Source organism: Pagrus major, chromosome 11, assembly GCF_040436345.1.
Source record: "Pagrus major chromosome 11, Pma_NU_1.0".
NCBI classification, from domain to species: Eukaryota; Metazoa; Chordata; class Actinopteri; order Spariformes; family Sparidae; genus Pagrus; species Pagrus major.
The window spans coordinates 33,050,294-33,067,864 of NC_133225.1; the positions used below are offsets into that span (position 1 = coordinate 33,050,294).

General features: G+C 39.8%; 1 protein-coding gene across 1 annotated transcript in view; it reads left to right on the forward strand.

Annotated features, from left to right (window-relative positions):
• The window catches only part of trappc8 (trafficking protein particle complex subunit 8), a 43,799-nt gene that overhangs the window by 14,929 nt on the left and 11,299 nt on the right, over nt 1–17,571 (forward strand). Inside the window, exons 8-19 of the mRNA XM_073476102.1 lie at nt 1,554–1,669; nt 2,578–2,728; nt 4,648–4,748; nt 5,065–5,170; nt 9,324–9,455; nt 9,778–10,002; nt 13,059–13,164; nt 14,150–14,344; nt 14,455–14,618; nt 14,733–14,807; nt 15,717–15,822; nt 15,996–16,153. Of these exons, the coding sequence (XP_073332203.1) occupies nt 1,554–1,669; nt 2,578–2,728; nt 4,648–4,748; nt 5,065–5,170; nt 9,324–9,455; nt 9,778–10,002; nt 13,059–13,164; nt 14,150–14,344; nt 14,455–14,618; nt 14,733–14,807; nt 15,717–15,822; nt 15,996–16,153 (1,635 nt within the window). The remainder of the gene's footprint in view (nt 1–1,553; nt 1,670–2,577; nt 2,729–4,647; nt 4,749–5,064; nt 5,171–9,323; nt 9,456–9,777; nt 10,003–13,058; nt 13,165–14,149; nt 14,345–14,454; nt 14,619–14,732; nt 14,808–15,716; nt 15,823–15,995; nt 16,154–17,571) is intronic.

Consider the following 17,571-nt stretch of genomic DNA (forward strand, 5'->3'; position numbering starts at 1 on the left):
AAAACTTATGCAATTACTTTTTTTTACATTATATATTTTTATTAATTGACATTACTTTGTAGAAATCTGTTTTCACTTTGACATTAAGGAGGTTTTTTTGTACATTTTTTGTTTTGTATATTTTAAATACTTTTTATAGGCACTGTCTAAATAATAGATCCCTGTCATTGATTGATGTGTGCAGATTTACAGAATCCAAGGTAAAAAGGAATAGATCTAGACACACTTTATTTAGAATTCAGCAGAAAAGAAATACCAATGCAGTTAATGGAGGCTGAGAGAAGACCTGTAGCTAAAGATTAAGTAAGAAGAATACAAACAACCTGAACAGACAGTTGAGGCAACTACCCTGCTATTAATGCCACGGTGAGTTAACGTTAGCTAAGTTAACTTAACTGCAAGTCCTAATGAAGCCAGTTTTTCTTGTGAAAAATGTTTCCAGTTTGTGGTGACAACATGATGATGAATGAGCCTGGCTTCAGGCTAACATTGGCTGGGTTAATGTGTTTGCTAACGTCAGTTTGGTTACTTCAAAGTGAAACATGCAAGGCTTTACAATTAATGGTGTAACATGTCCGGGACAAGTAAATGTTTTGCTCGGACAAGTGAATTGCTTTATCATATACTCTCCTGTTGTTTGAGTTAAACATATGGGGAAGATGTGTCAAAATGTGCATCACATGTTGGTGCTGTGAGTGTCTCTAGGATGACACAGTTTGTGTTGTGTGTGATTTCTGATCTCTACAGTCAGGTAGGATTATTAATGACCAACTGTTATAGCCTGTGGAAGAGGCTGTGTTATATCCCAATCTGGCTGTGTTCACTGGAAGCTTCCAGTCCAGGGAGAGGCAGTATTAGCGACTTGGTGGTTAGTACGGATTGTAGGTCACGCCCTGCCCAGTCCCCCTGTTGGCTGCTGTAGGAAACCTCTAACTACGCTGGCGCAAATAGCACTTAGCCGATTAATGGAAACTTTAAATGGTTTATATAGCTGAAAGGAGTAGCTTGTGTGCAGCATTTATTATTCATATACATTCATATATTAAAAAAATGAATATATATATATATATATATATATATATATATATATATATATATATATATATATATATGAATATAACATGGGAGGCATGGGAGGACAGCCGAGAACATGCACTTGGCCATGGGTCCCACCGATCTCTCTATCTCCTGTTGTCCAGGAGATGACGAGGTACCTGACATGTTATTATTTCCTAACTGTATGTTCAGTGGTTGTTTGCCTGAGGAAAGAATCTGTTTTGTAGTCAGGTGGTACGGCTGCAGATACTTCTGTATTACTTGCCACAATGCAGCATGTTGTCTTTTAGTATCTTTGGGCTCTGTGCAGTCATCTCACTTCACTGATGTCACTGATGCTCTGTACATTGTACCAGTGATGTTCTGGTATGTCACCTGCTGTAGAGCCTTCCTGTCCTGGGCTGTGATGAACCATGCCAGTTTGTGATGTTTCCAGTCAGGATGCTTTCTATTGCTCCTCTGTAAAACTTGACCAGAATCTGCCTCTCTGTCCACAGCTCGTCTCCAGGAAAGGTCTGAGTCGATCTCTGTTCACTGCAACCAAGAAGTGGTTTGGTGGAGGGAAAGTTCCAGAGAAGAGCATCAGTGAACCAAAGAGCACGTGTGGCCTTTTGTAAGCTCCCCAGCACCCTCCCCCATCACACTTCATATGAGACTTAAGCCCTTTTCACACAGAGATTCCACATTATCGCTGCAAAGAAAGCTCGCCTTTATGCTGCCTTTGTTTGTTCACACTGAACCAAGTAGCACCGACTTAAAGCCGCTCCAGTGTGTCATTTCATGGCACGTTTTTTGCCATTCAACTGCGGGAGCCGCCTGCCGAGGACACACGCTGTTTTTCGGGCAGAAATGTGACGAAGAGTCTGTAGGTCCTTGTATAAGAGGCTTAAGACACTACCTGCTACCACATTACTGTTGTTTGGTCCTGTAACGTTGCTTTGTGTGTTGAAGTGTGGGTCAGTTCTCTTTTAATTGATGAGTGAAGGATCTGTTTAGTTGTCAGACTGTGAACACCATCAGACCGACACACCCCTCTCCCGCGCTGCCGGCTTTTCCATTCACACAAACCGCGTCTTGCCTCTGCTCTGGCTCTATTACTACCTCCGGTGGCGAATCAGAGGCGGAATGAAACTGTCCCCCTATTCCGCCTCTGTAACTTTCACACCAACGGAGAGGTGGAATATTCCCGCCTTGAAAAGTAAAAAAGAAAAGTGTGAATGAAAAACAATTTGCCAGATCTCAGTTGCCTTACCGAAGCATCTGTGGGATGTGCCGGACAAACAAGTCCTATCCATGCAGGCCCCACCTCGCAACTTACAGGGCTTAAAGGATATATTGCTAACGTCTTGGTGCCAGATACCACAGCACAGACGAGGTGGAGTATCGGCACATGATTCCCGCCTTGAAAGGCCAGTGTGAATGGGGCTTTAAAAAGGGCTCCCATGCATTTATACATTAACACCAAGCTACACCATAAACACTAAACATTGCTGATTTGACCTTTCACATCTGTGATGTCAGATATCCCCCAGAAGCCCCTGAGCTGCAGATCAGGAAGATGGCTGACCTGTGCTTCCTGGTTCAGCACTACGAGTTGGCCTACAGCTGTTACCACACTGCCAAGAAAGACTTCCTATCAGACCAGGCCATGCTGTATGCTGCAGGGGCACTGGTAAGAACACACGCACACACACACGCACGCGCACACACACAAACACAAACACACACGGCTTTCTCTATGCCCTGATGAGGACTGTGCCTCGATAGCAGTAATTCCATGGCCTCAATCTTAAAGCTGCATTAAGGAGGCCTGGTCTCAAGCAGGCCTCTCTAATAGGAATCTAAATTTCAGATGACAATTTGTCAGTCATTTGTAAGATTTTTTGCTGTGTGTTAATCTTTGTTGAATATGCCAAACAGGAGGAACTCGTAATTTGAGTTCAGTTGCACCAATGTGTAAAATTAGTTTGTACTGAGTCGAGCAGATTAAAGTCATCTTTCTTAAGGAAATCTACAGTCAAAATAACCCCAAAAGTGTGTATTTCAGCTCCAAAGCTATATTTAGCAAGTTCCCGTAGCATTTTTTTTTCCTTTTTTTTTTTTTTTGCAGGACCAATTAAATTGTGGATGTGATAGACCTGCATCAATACCACACAGAATCAAAATTGATTGCAATTAAGTGAAAACTAGTGGAGATGTGAATTTATGAAAATGATTCTTCATTCTGGTAAAAGAATGACTTCCTGTTATTAATTTGATCACTGTAACCATTCAGCAACAACTATTTAAATGAATACATATTGCCAAGTTCCCTTTGGGCCTCTTGGATATTCAGGACAGGTTTCGACCCAATCCAGTGAAAAATAAGTGGTTGCTGAGGCTTAGAAAGCACATACAAAGAATCACAAAACTGCTGAAATTTAGCTCAGTGGGCCAAACTTAAAGAAATTCATACCTTTTAAAAAGTATTTGGAGTGCAGCTATAGGATTTTCCAAGGTCCCATGAATTTAATAGAAGTTTCAATATGATTCTTTTTTTAAGAAACCCCATGATGTGAATTAGGAAAAGTGGCATATAATGACCCAGTACTTAATCAGTATAGCTAAACGTGTAAGTCTGAAGAAAACTGACATGAAAACTAAAAAAGGACACTTTGTGGGTCGCAGTTTTCTGTATCAAGTGCAAGTCTTAAATCTAGCTTTAGGATGGGTATTGAAATGAAAGCTGTTTTGCTCATATAACTGGGTGAGTAGAACCCCATAGTTCATAGTAAAATGCTGAAAATATGTGGCTGTAGTGTAACAGTTGACAACATGGAAAAATCATAACGTCAGTGAACTGACTCAGTTATTTCAGTTTCACAGTAATACCCAACAGTGTATAAAATAAGCTACATAAACTGCTGCTTATACCAGACCCAGCAAAGCTGTAACAGCAAAACCACTGAGTGGATTGAACTTAGCAATTGTGTGTTTTACTGCTTATCAATTCAAAAAGAAGAATCTTTCTTCTTTTAAAAAGTCACATAATCCCCTTTCACATATCAACTCCAGACAATATCCAGAGAATCACATCAGGATATGGTCCACATTTGCTTGTTTACACATGCAGCACACATGCAGCACACATGCAGCACACAACAGGAGACTGTCCTTGTCGTGTTTAAACATGTTGGAAATACGAGGGTTGGTGCCTGGGTAAGAGGCTACAGACTGCTCTGTAATGATAACTGTTTTTGCGTTGATGTCAGTACTACATGTATTTTGATGTATCCACAATTTCAATGAAAGAGTGGAAAGTAATATACAGGCAAGCAGAAAAGACATGTGGCTCACCTGGACTTAGGACTAGGTAGCTGGCAGGGTAAAGTCTGGGGCAAATAATGCTGACATTCGTGATCACACATACAACTCCTCCAGGTTAACTCTGGATAAATCCCGAGTTGGTGCACGTGTAAAAGGGGCTATAGTTTAACTTTTACTCCGGCATATCTATAATCATGACTATTTCCCTCAGTCCCCCTTACCCTTACTTTCTTGATTCTCCCATCTGTTCTCATGTTTGTCCATTTATCCTGGCATCTTCTGTAGGAAATGGCTGCAGTGTCAGCTTTTCTGCAGGCTGGAGCTCCAAGACCATATCCAGCGCACTACATGGACACGGCTATACAGACATACAGAGATGTCTGCAAGTATGACCTTATTACATCTTTTTTTGTGTCCACTCTTTCAATTCAGTGATATTCAAAGTCAGATTATTGTGCTATTGTCACTTAAGTGAAGTTGTCTTAGTGCACTCTAATAAATTTTTCAGGTGCTTAATATGTCTTAATGATATTTCTTATATCCAAATATGAATAATTGGATATAAGTCCAAATTTCCCAATGTAGTTTTCTTATCCTTTCAGAAATTCCTTTTGTGTCTGTGGCAAGCCAGTATTCCTGTTTTTTATCGAGCATGTTAACATTTTCTCTCCTGTTGGCATCTCTTGCCTCTGCCTGCTACAGGAACATGGTGCTGGCTGAGCGCTGTGCGTTACTCAGTGCTGAGATACTCAAGAGCCAGGGCAAATACTCAGAGGCTGCAACACTCCTTATTAAGATGACCAGCGAGGTGAGGAAACCCGCAACATGACTGAACTAAATGGGCATTCTGTTTCTTACATCCAAACCCAACCAGAGTCTGATGGGGCGCTGAGTTTTTGTTACCTTGTCAACTTGTTACCATGGTTACAGCTTGCCTTTTTACCCTAATTACAAACATGTATAGTGTAGATGGCTGGGAAAAGGCTTTTGTCTATGCACATAGATATGAAAACAATAAAAATATGCATATATTTTATATTGGTATGGTTACACACATACTCATACCGAACGGGAATTACATCCAGGCAGAGAACTTGAAAGACCGAACCTTAATGACTCATTCTGGATCAGCTGGTGAGACTTTAGAGACTTATTGGGGCAGCCTGATAGTGGGAAATAATCCAGCCTGGAAGTAAGAAACGCATGGACTAATATTTCCTCATCTTTTTGAGACAGGATGTTTCTGATTTGCACATATAAAGTAAATAGTATTGATCTGAGCACAGAACCTTGTGGAACTCTGTGACTGACTATGCTTTGTAGTGAGGATTCATTGTTAACTTGTACAAACTGAGATCGGTCTGGTAAACAGGACTCAAACCAGCTCAATGCAGTTCCTTTAATTCCAATTAAATGTTCCAGTCTTTGTAGTAGGATGTGATGGTCAGTAGTGTCAAAAGCTGCACTAAGATCTAACAACACTAGTTCAGAGACAAGTCCTTCATCAGATCCAAAGTCCAAACCGGTTTTGATGCCCTCTAAAGCCTTTTTGGAAATCCTCATACATCTTCACTGTCGCAACCGCACTTTCAACACCTCACCTCATGTTCCGATGGAAACAATGGCAGCTGCACTGGTGGCTAAACCAAATATCACTTTGTCCCTTTGGGAGCATATCGACTTTCAGCCAAATGAAAAGGGAGAGCCAGCTGATTTAGATTAGGCAATATCTAAAATCTGCACCAAAAGGAGGAAACACAACTTCGCACAGCATAGGTCTCATCCAGCTATTGAGGTGAAACTGCCCCCTCTGACACCAAGTCGCGGAGCAGCTCATGTTGTTGCCAGCCGACAGCTAGGAGTCCGTGAAGCCTTTGCCTGAGTTGCCAAATACAGCAGTGAATGTGACAGGCATAAATGCCTTACAGCTGCTCTTGCACAATATCTGGTTAAGGAGATGGTCCTACTGACCATGGAGAAACCGGCATTCAAGTCAATGTTTAAAAAATCTGACAAGCAAGTCACAATGACTCAGTCAGGGCATCCATTACAAGTGAGCTCCAAAATATTGACTACTTAGCTGCCACAACTGATACATGGTCAGGCGTCAATATAACTCCTTATAAAAGTCTAGCATTATCTAACCCAGAACCACACATCCAAAGACATTGCAGTGGCTCTCCGCAATGCATTTGATGAGTGGTCCCTGGATGAAAAGAAACTGGCCTGCGTAACTACGGACAATGGGGCAAACATCATAGCAGCAGTGACCAAGTTGAGCTGGCCATGACTGAACTACTTTGGTCACTGCATTTGTGCGTCATTAGCTACTAAATCCAGAGAATGCCCAAATTAATGAAACTCCATACCACATTTTTACTGCTACTTTGCACCGAGGCAGATTGACATGCAGACTGACAAAGAGCACACGCACACATAAGCTAGAATGTGGCGCAAAATAGTGAAGTGCCAGGCAGCTGATTTAAGTTGGGTCACACACTGTCACCACAAAACAAAGAGAGATACGATGTTGGAAGAAGGGAAACATGACAGGAAAGAGGTAAGTAAGATGGCAAATGACAAAAGATGAAAACAGAGGTAGAGAGAGAAAGGGATGAAATGAAATGGTAAAGAAGGAACATGTGAAGTAAACAGTAAAAGGGTCCCAAAAGGCTAGGATTGTTTTCTAATATTTTCAACTGACAGTAGTGCAGTTACAGTTTGTTTCACCTAGTGAAGACACTAGAAATTCTTAAAATTGCATTTTAAATGAAACAAAAGCCAATCTAACTTATTGTAAAGCCACAGTAAACAGTAAAGTTTTAAGCACTGATTTAAATGAACTGTAAATGAGACTTTTAGCAGACCTCAGGTATTCAGGTAGCTTTGTTCCACAGGTTGAGAGCATAGAAACTAGAAACTGCTTGGTAGTGCATTAAGCAGTAAACGGTGAATATACACTCGCATCATATTTTTATGCAGGGCTGATAAAAACAAATGTAAACATGATGTATATGCTAATAACTTGGTGAAAGTTGTTGGCCCTGTCTGCTTGAAAATCTAAAGGTGGCTTTTAAACAGCGGGGATGTTGTTGGACTAGTGCTTATTTATTTATAAATGTTTTGCATCACTCCAGTGATTGACACATCTGAGTGATGACTCAAACGAAAAGTACAAATGCAGATTTTAAGGGAACGGGCGGACTTGATAATTACCACGAACGGACACTGCTGGCTGACCGAAAATAAGATTAAACAACCAAAATAAACAGCAAATCTCTCCCTTATACCTATGATAATTTTGGCCTGAATTATATAGAAACGAAAAGACAAAGATGGTTAGGTTTATCAACATGTATTAAGAGAAAACAAATTAAATTACATGCAACCCGGACGCACACACCAAACAAAGGAAGGGAGGCACACTCCAATACAAACAAACATTTGGCCAGAAAAACCCACAATAACCCCGAAAATCCCCACAGTTCAAACGTCCAAATCCCAACGTAAATTGTCCGTGAAAGAACAAGTCCCAAAAGAAAAGTACCAAAATAAAACTACCTTTGACAGGTGGAAACATGGCGAGCTGCCGTAAGTCTTCCCGTTGGATCCTTCTGTGAAGATCATGGAAACATCTTGCTGGCCACGTCCTCCAAACTCCAACAGTATCCACCTGCTGCGCTTATCATCTCTCCTCGCGACCTTTCCCCCCATTTATGACATTTGGTTAAAATAATTAAAGTAAAAAATAATAACAGTCCATATTAATAATCCGTGTACTTATCATAGGCTCCTGATAAGATTTAACCCTTCATGGCACTTACAATTATGGCAGAAAAACTAAACAAGAAACATGCTAATCACCACAATTACCACACCTTAAGGCAGACTTGGGGCGACCCTTACAAGTATGTGTTAGCATGTGTGACGTGTTTCTACTCGCATACAACTGTTGAACAAATCTCTGAAACTTTCCCTCACAGCTGATTTGAAAGCAGCAGGTGGGTTCTCTCGATCCACTGTCTCATGTGAATTGGCGCACAGCGCATCACTTGGGCTGCATGATATTGTCAAAAAAGTGATATTGCCATTATTTTGACAGATATTGCGATTGCGATGTAATTCATGATTATTATGGGTGATTAAATTTTACATCACAGTTTTCATTGTCATTGAAAAACATCATGATGATGAGGCATTTCTCCTGGTCTCTGCCAATCAAACATGTTTTATTACATCTAGAGAACAAGCTTTGTAGGCCAGGGCATCTCTTCAGCACTACAACATTTCATTAAAACACTGTTTTGTGACACATTTTACCTTTAGAAAATAATTGCACTTAGTCATATTGCGATTTTCAGTTATTTTGCGATTATTTGTGCAGCCCTACGCATAACAGTGTCTTCTTCTTCACCTTCAGCTGTTTGTTGTTTATTGGTGGTTGGAAAACAGCTTTCAGTACATGTACAGTTACACCCCCAATTATGAGTGCTTGAGCCAAACAAGTATAATTGCCTGCTATACATTTAAATCTAGTCACTGGAGTGAAGAATCAAACAAAATTAACAGAGTTGAGCTTTAGCAGCAAAATAGGCTACCAGTTACACACAGCAACCGGAAATAAGGCAAAACCCTTTACTATATACAGCACGTCAGCACACTGACCACCTTTTTATATAGTTGGCAAAATGTATTTCACAATGCAGTATTCAAAATTATGTAGAATTGATGGTCACCATCATGCACTGCAAGACTGAAAACGGGTACTGTGGAAACTTCCAATACTTATGTTAAAACCAGAAACTGGATACCTGATTAACTCCATAAACTAATATAAACATAAACTACATTTTTATGTAGTTGGATTCATTCATAGTTAATAAGTGTTGACAAGTAGAACAATCAAGTAAATTGCAGTGTATTGATTCTGCTTTGACCTTTATTTTTATTTTCTTGTCCAGGACTCTGATCTGCGCAGTGCTCTGCTGTTGGAACAGGCTGCCCACTGCTTTATTAATATGCGTAACCCTATGGTGCGAAAGTTTGCCTTCCATATGATCCTGGCTGGTCATCGTTTCAGCAAAGCAGGACAGGTGAGCCTTTTAACCATCACTGATGTGGTGCCCTGGAGCTTTTAACAGGTTTATACCTGTGAACAGGCTTCTGTGACAAAGTGGGTGAGAACACAACATTCGCCCACATCTACACCTTAAAATTTTCATAACCATGTTTATTTGTTTGTCTCATTCAAAGTTCCATCTTTAATGTGCTGCATTGCAAACACATGATATTTTGTTAGAGAACATCAAACTTTTTTCTCTCTCCTTTTTTTTCTGTTATTCATTGGTTGCCTTATGTACCTCACAACCTCTTCTATCTCCTGTCTCTCTCCCTCTCAACTGTCTCTTCATGTAGCGGAGGCATGCACTACGCTGTTACTGCCAGGCCATGCAGGTTTATAAGGAGAGGGGCTGGTCTTTGGCAGAGGACCATATCAACTTCACAATCGGCCGTCAGTCCTTCACTCTTCGCCAACCAGAGAACGCTGTAATAGCCTTCAGACAGATTCTGACCAATGACAGCAGACAGACAGCCACGCAGCAAAGCGCCTTTCTCAGAGAATATCTCTATGTTTACAAGGTAACAACAGTTTGTGACTATTTCTGTATGCTAATGTTGCTGAATTTACAGGGCAAATACTGGGAGGCCATTCGGTGTGTCTCCTGCAAAATCTGTGAAGCAGAGTTGTTATATAATGTGCAGAAAAGATGATGCATAACAAGGGCTCATTGTTAGCACAAGCCTCTTCACACATACATTGCCCTCCAAAAATGCATCAATTCATCTTGTAGCAAGTGAACAACCCAAATCACATCCTTCTTCCATCAATCTGATTCTTAGTCTGCCCTATAATACCAACAAACCTGTTTCTTTGGGGAAAATAAGAAACAAGAAGATAACTGGTTGCTCTATGTCCTCAATGTACACAAAAAAATTGACCTTTAGGTCTTCATCAGGCCTTCAAACAACACGATGTGGCTCCTATACAGAAGCCACTCCCAATAGGAGGCATTGACATGTCCCGGATAATGTAATCCCAGGTGAGACAAAAAAAATAGTGAAACAATGAAATAGCACAGACTGTGCAAAAGCATTATTTATCTGTCTTATAATATCACTGCCCCATCATGAGGGCATGAGTAGATCTGTCTAAAGTGACATTTGTGCATTCCAATGAAATTAATATGTAGCATTGTATATGTATTATTATGGTGTATATGACAGTTGTAGTCTTATTCTTTCAGCTGCAACCCCTGTGGTGTCAAACGGACTTGGGAGCAAATACAAAATAAATAATACAAAAACATAATTCACGGTGGCACTTTCATATCTTAGCAAGTACAAGGCTTTAGTGCTTCATCTGTCTCTGTTGTAAGATAATATTGGTATATAAAACACAATAAAAAAGGCTTTGATATTGCTTGCAGCCAAGAAGAAAAAAAATTAATTGAGACGACTGGAGGGGACTCTTCTACACAGGAGTACACCTGTGGGGGGGGGGGGGGGGGGGGGGGGGGGGGGGCTGTACAGGGCCAGCTGGGGAGAATTTTGTTAGTTCATCTCCAAAACAAGAAAAGCTTGATCACCATGCAATAATATCACATTTAAATATGTTTATCATAATGGCACTCTCAAAATGGATAATCATAATAAATGAATGAATGAAATGAAAATGATAAAAATTGGGGGTGCCCGGTAGCTCAGTTACCTCTCGACCGATTAATTGGTTTGGCTGATTAATCAGCGCTGATGGGACCTTTTACAAACTATTGTTATCGGCTGAACTTGACTCCGATAGTTGCCAATGGCTGCGCAGCCTCCACCGACTGCGTGGGAGTACGTCACCATTTTGCATGGAGGATATGTTGAGTCAATCATCATCATTTGAGGGCCACTTCTGCTGAAAATATCTAATTCCTCTTTATCTCCCTGTCCCTCTTAATCTAAAGTATACAAATTGACACAGACAGGTGACTGCTGTACGTTAACCTTAGATATGCAGCAGCCATACATGCACAACAGACTTTATTTAATGTCAGGTTTTTCAATGTAGACTAAGAGACTAACTTTACATCAGAGCTATTTTTCCCATAAAGTAATTCTCCACTCCATGAAATACCTTCCACGCAATACTCTGCTGATAGGCTTAGAAAACAAGGGCAACAATTAAATCTTTGCGGTCCTGAGGTAACATTAAACGTTGGAACAGCTGATTTTACCGGAGGCTGATAAGTGTGGCATTCAAGTCATATCTAGTCTCGTAGCTGACCCGTTTTCAGTTTATTCTCTCAGAAAGTTATCTAGTATCAAATATATAATGCAACACTATCCCCTTGTCCATGATAGGGACAGGGCACTGAAGACAGCCAGGCAGGCAGGATCATAAACCATTCCGTTAACGTTACGGTACTTCATACTGTACTTACCAATGTGGTGTTCTCTCTTCCAAATAATCCAGCCACGTAACTATCCATCCATTCATTAAATGAAATCACACACATTAGGATCCTCCTTACCCCGGGAATATGCACCAACATTAACAACATTTAACAATGTAACGGGCAAACAACAGAAGTAATCCTGGCCAGTTCAGCCACAGAACAGTGCATCTTCCATTGTAAATGGAACAGATTCCAACAATGTAATCCACTAAATCACACGTTTCCAGATCTTGTGTCTTGATATCAAACAGACAGCTACTGCTAGCTTTACAACTCAAATTAAAGACTGTGTCCTGAACATCTCTAAAGTAACTCTACTTTACTAACGTTATAAAGCCTGAGAGGGTGGGAGGGACTAGGGGGAGAGAGAGAGGGCCCTAATGTTCAGTTCAACAGTTCTGATAAAGTTAATACCAAAGATTGTTAAATTTTGAAGGTGTAATGTTTAAAAAAAAAAAAGAAATTAAAACATTTAAAATACAAATATAGATGACTATGTTGTACCTGTCCAGCTTTCACCATCAACAAATAATTGCAAATTAATTGTGTATATTTATGTGTATATATGTGTATATATATGTGTATGTATGTGTATATATGTGTATGTATGTGTATATATGTATATATGTGTGTGTATGTGTGTATATATATGTATATATATGTATATATGTATATATATGTATATGTGTATATATATGTATATGTGTATATATATGTATATATATGTATGTGTATATATATGTATATATGTATATGTGTATATATATATGTATGTGTATGTATATATATATGTATGTATATATATATGTGTGTATATGTATATGTGTATATGTATATATATGTATATATGTGTATATGTATATATATGTATATATGTGTATATGTATATATATGTGTCGATTAATCAGCTATCAGCTTTTTCCTTTTCCCAACTATCATATAGTTGGTAGAGCGTGCATCCCATGCACATAGACCCTTCCCCCTGCTGCAGCAGCCCAGTGTTCGAGTACGCCCTATGGCCCTTTGCTGCATGTCATCCCCCCTCTCTCATCCTATTTACTGTCACCTCTCTGAGCTGTCCTGTCAATAAAGCCATAAAAACAAAAAGAAAAGAAAATTAAAGAAAATAAAAATAGGTGCAGTGGCGGAAAAAATTAAGTCGACACATAAATAACCAAGTTTTTTGTTTTTCAGAGTGTGATAGAGGGAAATGAAGTCAGTCTTCCCCAGTTGCCACTGCCCTGCATCCACTGCTCAACCACAAGGGTCTACTTCGGACATGAACGCCGCCTTGCAGAAGGTAAAACCTGATTAGTAATTTGTGATCTATTCCAAAACCTTTGACTATTTGCTTTGGGCTCTTCCTCAGGGATTTTCATGCATAACATATACAGACACAGCACTTTTGTGTATATTCACTATGGGATGCAGCAGGGATGTGCACTGACATTTTGGGTGGCGGGGGCTCAAGCATAAAAAGGGGCACTCACCCCATCCACAAATTCTCCATTCTCAACATGATTTCGAGAGTCCTATCGCACCATTTTCCAACACTTTATTGCTTGAAGAAGCCACAACTTTTTCATAGAAATTCATTAATTGTTCAGTTGTTAAGACAAGTTCAGTCACATTAGATCAATGGATTCTTCTCGATAGAAAAATGAGGAAGGATGCAATCATACTCTGTCATTGTACACAACAATCATATTTAATGTGAAAACACCCTTAATGGCATCCTGACAGATTTCCAGCATTTACAACAGCTGACTGTGTTTTTGAGGCCAATGCAATACTGATTTTAGGGGTCAACAATTCAGCTATTTAAGATATTGCCGTAGATATGAATGACTGAAATGCATGACAAACGCACCCAACTGAGCCACTACATCCAGAGCTGGCAAATTCAGTTTAGTCCACAAAAATCCCAAACCAGTGGAAATGCCCCAAGGCTGGTTTAATGAAAGCTTGTTTAATGAATGACTTCCTATTCTACATATTCACCCAATCTTCACCAAACATTGTACATACCATGTTTGGATGACCACAAACCCCTCTCGTATGTTTGATTTGAGAAATCAAAGCAGCTTCCACTACTGAGGTGCATTTGTGCAAAGATTGTGTGTCATGTGTAAACATGAAAAAGCAAATACTGTCAACTATTGTTGTTGTTGTTGTTGTTGTTGTTGTTGTTGTTTTTATTATTATTATTATTATTATTATTATTATTATTATTATTATATTGAACAATAAATCATCAGTTTTTGATCCCAATTATTTGTGTGCAGGGGAAAAGCAGGCAGCCACTCATGTGTCCCTGGACCAGGAGTATGACCAGGATTTGGCAGCCATGTGGTGCCACTTAGAGGAGCAGCTTGTGGCTGCTGCCAACCGAGGGATTGTCCCAGTAAACTTCCAGCCCACCCAGTGCTGCCTGAACAGCCAGACAGACAACCAACGCCACCCACTGGCTGTGGTGGAGGGTAAGAGATCCTCAGCTGACAGTGGGACTGTATTCAAAATGATACCTAGACTATGACTTAGTTTTAGTCTACACCTAAGTACAGCCCTCTTTTTGCCTGTGTCTCTGCAGAACCAATTATAGTGGAGGTGACATTCAGAAACCCTCTGAAGGTTTCTCTGGCTCTTTCCAACCTCTCACTCCTCTGGCAGTTCACTGCTGATGATGTGCCTCCATCGAAGGAGAAAACGACTGAAGAGTTGGCCATCACCAATGAGGAGACCCTGGCTCTAGGGGTGGGGGGCATATATCCTTGGAGAAATAGTGATTTTTATTCAGTTTGGTAGATAGTCTGAATAAAAACCAAATCTATGATTTTAATGTTCTCTTTAATATGTTTACTCTCGCAGATGACACAGAAAGATGACATTGTCACCACCGAAGTCATCCAGGAGTTTCATATGGGTCCAGAGGAGACCAAAATGGTAAGGTGCTCAAGAGACACACTGAAGCTTAACTGTGGACTGTTGACCATTAATGAAAGTGCAGAGTCTTTATGAGCAGGATATGCTACTCTTTAATTGAATATATTTCATGGTAATTCAGTTCAATTTAATTTTGAATACCTCACTTCTCTGAATATTTTGCACAAGATATCAACTGTGTAGATTTTAAATATGGCTTGTTGTTGTAGTACAATTCATGGTGAATGGAAAATATGCTCCATTCCTCAGGCTTCTGGGCTGAGGAAGCTACTGAGAATAAAAATAGTCAGGAGGATTTGCCTCTGGCCATTTACGCTATTATAAAGTGTATTTCCGAAAAAATTGGGGCATATTTTCCATTCGCCATCAATTTTAGTATAACTGCACATATTTGAAATCTACACAGTTGATTTCTTGCGTAAAATATTCCCAGAAGTGAAGTTAGTGATGAAATAGCATAAAAAAATTGAAAACCAAGAAACAGGACAAACATAATTGAAACATTAAGTCAGAAACTGACTTAATGTGAGACTTATTTTATAAACCCTGCAATTATTTTGACTGTAAGAACGCACTGCTAATTAACTCTCTACGCACTCTGATTTCACACCATAACTCCCCTCACAACAGAAGTCTTTGTCCTGCACATGCTCACATGTAAGAAGTCACAGAGAAACTAGAATGCATGAACAGCTGGCCAACTAATGAGCTATCTCCAGGAGATGTGAGGGCATGCATGTATAGATGGAAGGTGCTCAGAAAACCTGCTCACATGGTTCATAAAAATGCATGAGGAGAGATTAGAATGTAAGGCTGTACGTTCTTTGGTTCACATCATGCTCCTTGAAGAACACAAATCTTGTTATGTTGTTATGTGCTGCTAAGAGTCACTGTGACCTTGGGTCTTAGGCTCGACTCAGGCTGCTGCCGCACAGAACAGGCCAACTGAACATTGTGGGTGTGGTGTACAACCTAGCTGCAGCCTCTTCTGGAGAGATAGCTCCCAACAGTGAAGGTAATGCACGTGTACTTGCATTAATTATTGTTGGCTTCTGTAGTATCACTACTCATTTTTTTTTAGAGAAAACATTTATTAAAGATGTAAATAATTCCAGTGACAGATTATTCAGGATGTTTTGTGTTTTGCTGCCACACTAATACACAGTGTGGATTCCCTCCTGTCTATAGGCCAGCAGACATTTGATTTGATGGTGGTTCATGGCAAACAGGACCTAAAGATCCAGGGCCCTCGACTCAATCAGACCAAAGAGGACAAGATGACGGTTCGACATGGTCCTGATCAACGGCTGAATCTCATCATAACATCCCCCATGCCCCTAATGGAGGTACCATTGACTCACTGACTGTCACTTACAGTAATTCAGTCCTGCAATGCTAGCAGAATGTATCATATCTAAAGACGAATGTTAATGACGTGCTAATAATATCGTTAAATGCATTTACTTCTAAGATCCTCCTGCGTAATATAATTGCCCAATGCACACCTGGCACCCTTTCCTATCAGGAATGCCATTTCACATTCAATATAAAGACTGATAGTTGTGAACTGAGAAAATTAAGCATGATCTCAGCTGTCTTTTAATGGTGTCTTTCAGAGGCAGCGGTTGAATTTCTCTGAGAAGTTCCAAATAGAAATAATAAAGCAGTGCTCATTATTCTAAAATACTTATTTTAGCCACAGTTCCAATGCACCTTACTACTACAGTACTGAAATTATTACTGATGAAAAAGTCTTATAATATAGTGTTTATATCTGATTGTTAATCTAGAAGGAAGCCTTTAAAATGTGCCTGGGGAATGAAAGGGACATAAGGTGGTACAAGACACACAAAATGAACATGGCAAAATCTTTAAACCTAAAAGCTAATCATCTCCTGGCTCCAGCTTTATATTTAACATTCAGATATGAAAGTGTGATCCATGTTGTTGTCTAACTCTCGGAGAGAAAGGCAATGAGCATATTTTCCCTTAATGTTGAACTATTCTGTTTACTTTAAATACCAAGCCATAACCATAGTTGATTATGATAAAAATAGATAGTTTCCTGTCCAACAGCTAGACTTTTAAGAGGTTTAGTCTAATAGGAGCCGAGCTCCTGCCCTGCCTGAATAACAGCACAATGTCATCCACTATAATTGTAGTTTAAGTATTATGTTATATAGCCCATTTTAAAAGTAGACTTTACAAAGACAAACAGTATGTACTAGATAGTAAAAAAACAAAAAAAACTATTAAAACTGCAATCAGTGTTGAACAGGCCTTCGCACCTCTGTTGGACATGCGGCAGCAGTTGCCTCATCACTGAACACTGACTGGTCGCCATGGCTCTGATCTTTCATGTTTGGGATACAGTGTGAAGGAGTGGTGAGGAACACAAAACAAACCTTGATCCCAAATCTTCAGAGACATACTGATCATAGTGTAGTGCTGCAGTAGATCTCTAATGTAGTCAGGTGACTACATATGCAGTGCTTTAAAAGTGATCACAAGAATCTTGAATTGGATCTAAATTTGATGGAAAGAGTACCGGTCTTAACAGGTCTGGCCATGCAGCTTGTGTCAAATCAAGGCATTTTCCCTAAAAAGCAAGATTAAGTTTTTCCCAGTAACATTTTCCACAAACTTATAGATCATATTTTGAAGACTCAAGATCGCATTGTAGTCATCATGCCAAAACAACATGCTAAAGAAGGTTATGCAATTATGCCAATGCTGCCTGGTAATCATCTTGTGTGTCTGTGTG